Here is a 2,192-nt window from a genome sequence, read left to right as displayed (position 1 = left end):
ACTCTTTTGCCCAAGCTGGAATGCAGTGGCATGCTCACGGCTCACTGCAGCCTCAAGAGAGATCACTTTTTATCTCCATATGCAATTTATTGTTAAAGAGGACCACTCAAGGGGAGATGATTAGCATCACATGGTGGCATTTTAAGCCAATACTCTCAACACTTGAGCTCACCACCATGGCAAGACGAGGTGGGTACATAATTTCATGCAGTTATGATTTGATACTGAATCTTTACATTTGTTTATATTTCCCTTGACTGTGAATGGCACCATGTATGGTCTGTGGATGTGTAAATTTTGATACATTTTAACTTTTTATAACAGATTTGTGTGTAATTTATGTTAGAAAATAATAAAATAGACTAGTCTATACATATATTTATACATTCATAACATATGTAACTTTTTCTTAAGTTTTTTGATATTTCTAGGCTACACAGTTCATCTGCAATTTTTACCAATTGTTGAAAATCTCCAAAAATGTTCTAATATATTTATGGAAAAATATCTGCAGTTCAAACTCTTGTTGTTCAAGGGTTAACTCCATATCATGGCGGGTGAGAACACAGCTCTGGAGGCAGAATCCTAAATTTAAACTCCAACTCCACCGCTTGTTAGCTTGACCTTGGATAAACTACTCAACTTCTCTGTGCCTCAGTTTCCTCATCTGTGAAATGAAAATCATAGCCTCTCTCTGCTACAATGTTCTAACGTGTAAAATAGGATTTTTGTGAGGATTAAATGAGTTAATAGATGTAAAGCACTTAAAAGAGTGCCTGGCACAAAGTAAGTACTAGATGTAGGTTAGTTATTATTACATTTGATGCAAGCTGAATTCCCCAGAAAGCTGGGGCTCAACCTGATATGCCACTTCTAGGCTCAGGAGTTGTAGAGCGGCAGCCAAGAAGACGCTGTACTCTATTTCCACACAACTCCCTCCTTTCCTAACCCCTTCCCTGCTTCCCAACATTTTCTTTGTTCTTTAACCTCTGTCTGTTACCAGTTTAAACTTCCTATCTTTCTTTTTTGATAGTTTAATGTATTTTAATAGCTAACTTACAGGAAAAGCACAGAAGACAGACAACATTCAAAACATGTGCTTGCATGTAGGACAACTCAGTTAGAAAAGTATAGTGAATGGATGGAATCTACTGTGTGATAAAAAATGCTACAAACACCATTTAGTTGCTGTCGATAAGAAATTAACTTGTTTAAAAAAAATCCAAATGCTGGCATTGTCCAGAAAAATTTAACAGGTTTATTTATAATTATTATAAAGTTGAACCGCTGAAACTTGTTCACTGAAACATTTTAACTTGCATTAATGCTTTATGTCTCCACATTTATATTAAAAATTCAAACACAAATGAAAATGGAAAAACTGTCAATACCTGATTTCTGTCTCCTATTTTTCCACTCGCAATCATACAGTTAGGTAGATTTTGACCCCATGGAAAAAAAATATCTAACGTTCAGAACTACCAATAAGAGGAAGAAGATAATTTTTTTTTTTTTTTTTGAGAATGCAATGTTTCACATCATAGTGTATTCTGAAACACGTTCTCCACGTGTGTGGTGTGCTAGCTGGATGTCTTTTGGCATAATTGTTACACGTGTGGCATGGATAGCACACAGGTTGGTGTCTTCAAAAAGGCCAACTAGATAGGCCTCACTTGCCTCCTACAAGTACCGATAGCTGTGCTCTGGAAGCGCAGATCTGTTTTAAAGTCCTGAGCAATTTCTCGCACCAGACGCTGGAAGGGAAGTTTGCGAATCAGAAGTTCAGTGGACTTCTGATAATGTCTAATTTCACGGAGTGCCACAGTACCAGGTCGGTAACGATGAGGTTTCTTCACCCCTCCAGTAGAGGGTGCACTCTTACGAGTGGCTTTTGTAGCCAGTTGCTTCCTTGGTGCTATACCACCGGTAGATTTGCGGGCAGTCCGCTTTGTACGAGCCATGGTATGGAGACCTCCTTAGTTATCCCCCTTCTGCTTCGGCTGGAGCTCGGCAAGCGAGAGGCGGCAGTGGTGTTGGAGAGCGAACACCACTTCCTATCTATATTTATTTATTTATTTTATTTGAGACGGAGTTTCGCTCTTGTTGCCCAGGCTGGAGTGCAATGGCGCGATCTCGTCTCACCGCAACCTCTGGCTCCCTGGTTCAAGCGATTGTCCTGCCTCAGCCTTCCG

The 2,192-nt window shown here is 39.5% G+C and overlaps 1 protein-coding gene across 1 annotated transcript; it reads right to left on the bottom strand.

Annotated features, from left to right (window-relative positions):
* Positions 1-1,533: 1,533 nt before the first annotated feature.
* LOC116811694 (histone H3.3A-like) lies at positions 1,534-1,961 on the bottom strand. The gene is made up of 2 exons (XM_058441314.1): positions 1,691-1,961; positions 1,534-1,643 (listed from the first exon to the last, which is right to left on the bottom strand). The coding sequence occupies exons 1-2, from the start codon at positions 1,959-1,961 to the stop codon at positions 1,534-1,536; spliced, it is 381 nt and encodes a 126-aa protein (XP_058297297.1).
* Between the last annotated feature and the right edge of the window lie 231 nt (positions 1,962-2,192).

This window comes from Hylobates moloch, unplaced genomic scaffold (genome assembly GCF_009828535.3).
Source record: "Hylobates moloch isolate HMO894 unplaced genomic scaffold, HMol_V3 SCAFFOLD_7, whole genome shotgun sequence".
NCBI lineage: Eukaryota > Metazoa > Chordata > Mammalia > Primates > Hylobatidae > Hylobates > Hylobates moloch.
Note: the sequence above shows the minus strand (reverse complement) of the source record. Positions and strands in the feature narration are given on the sequence as shown.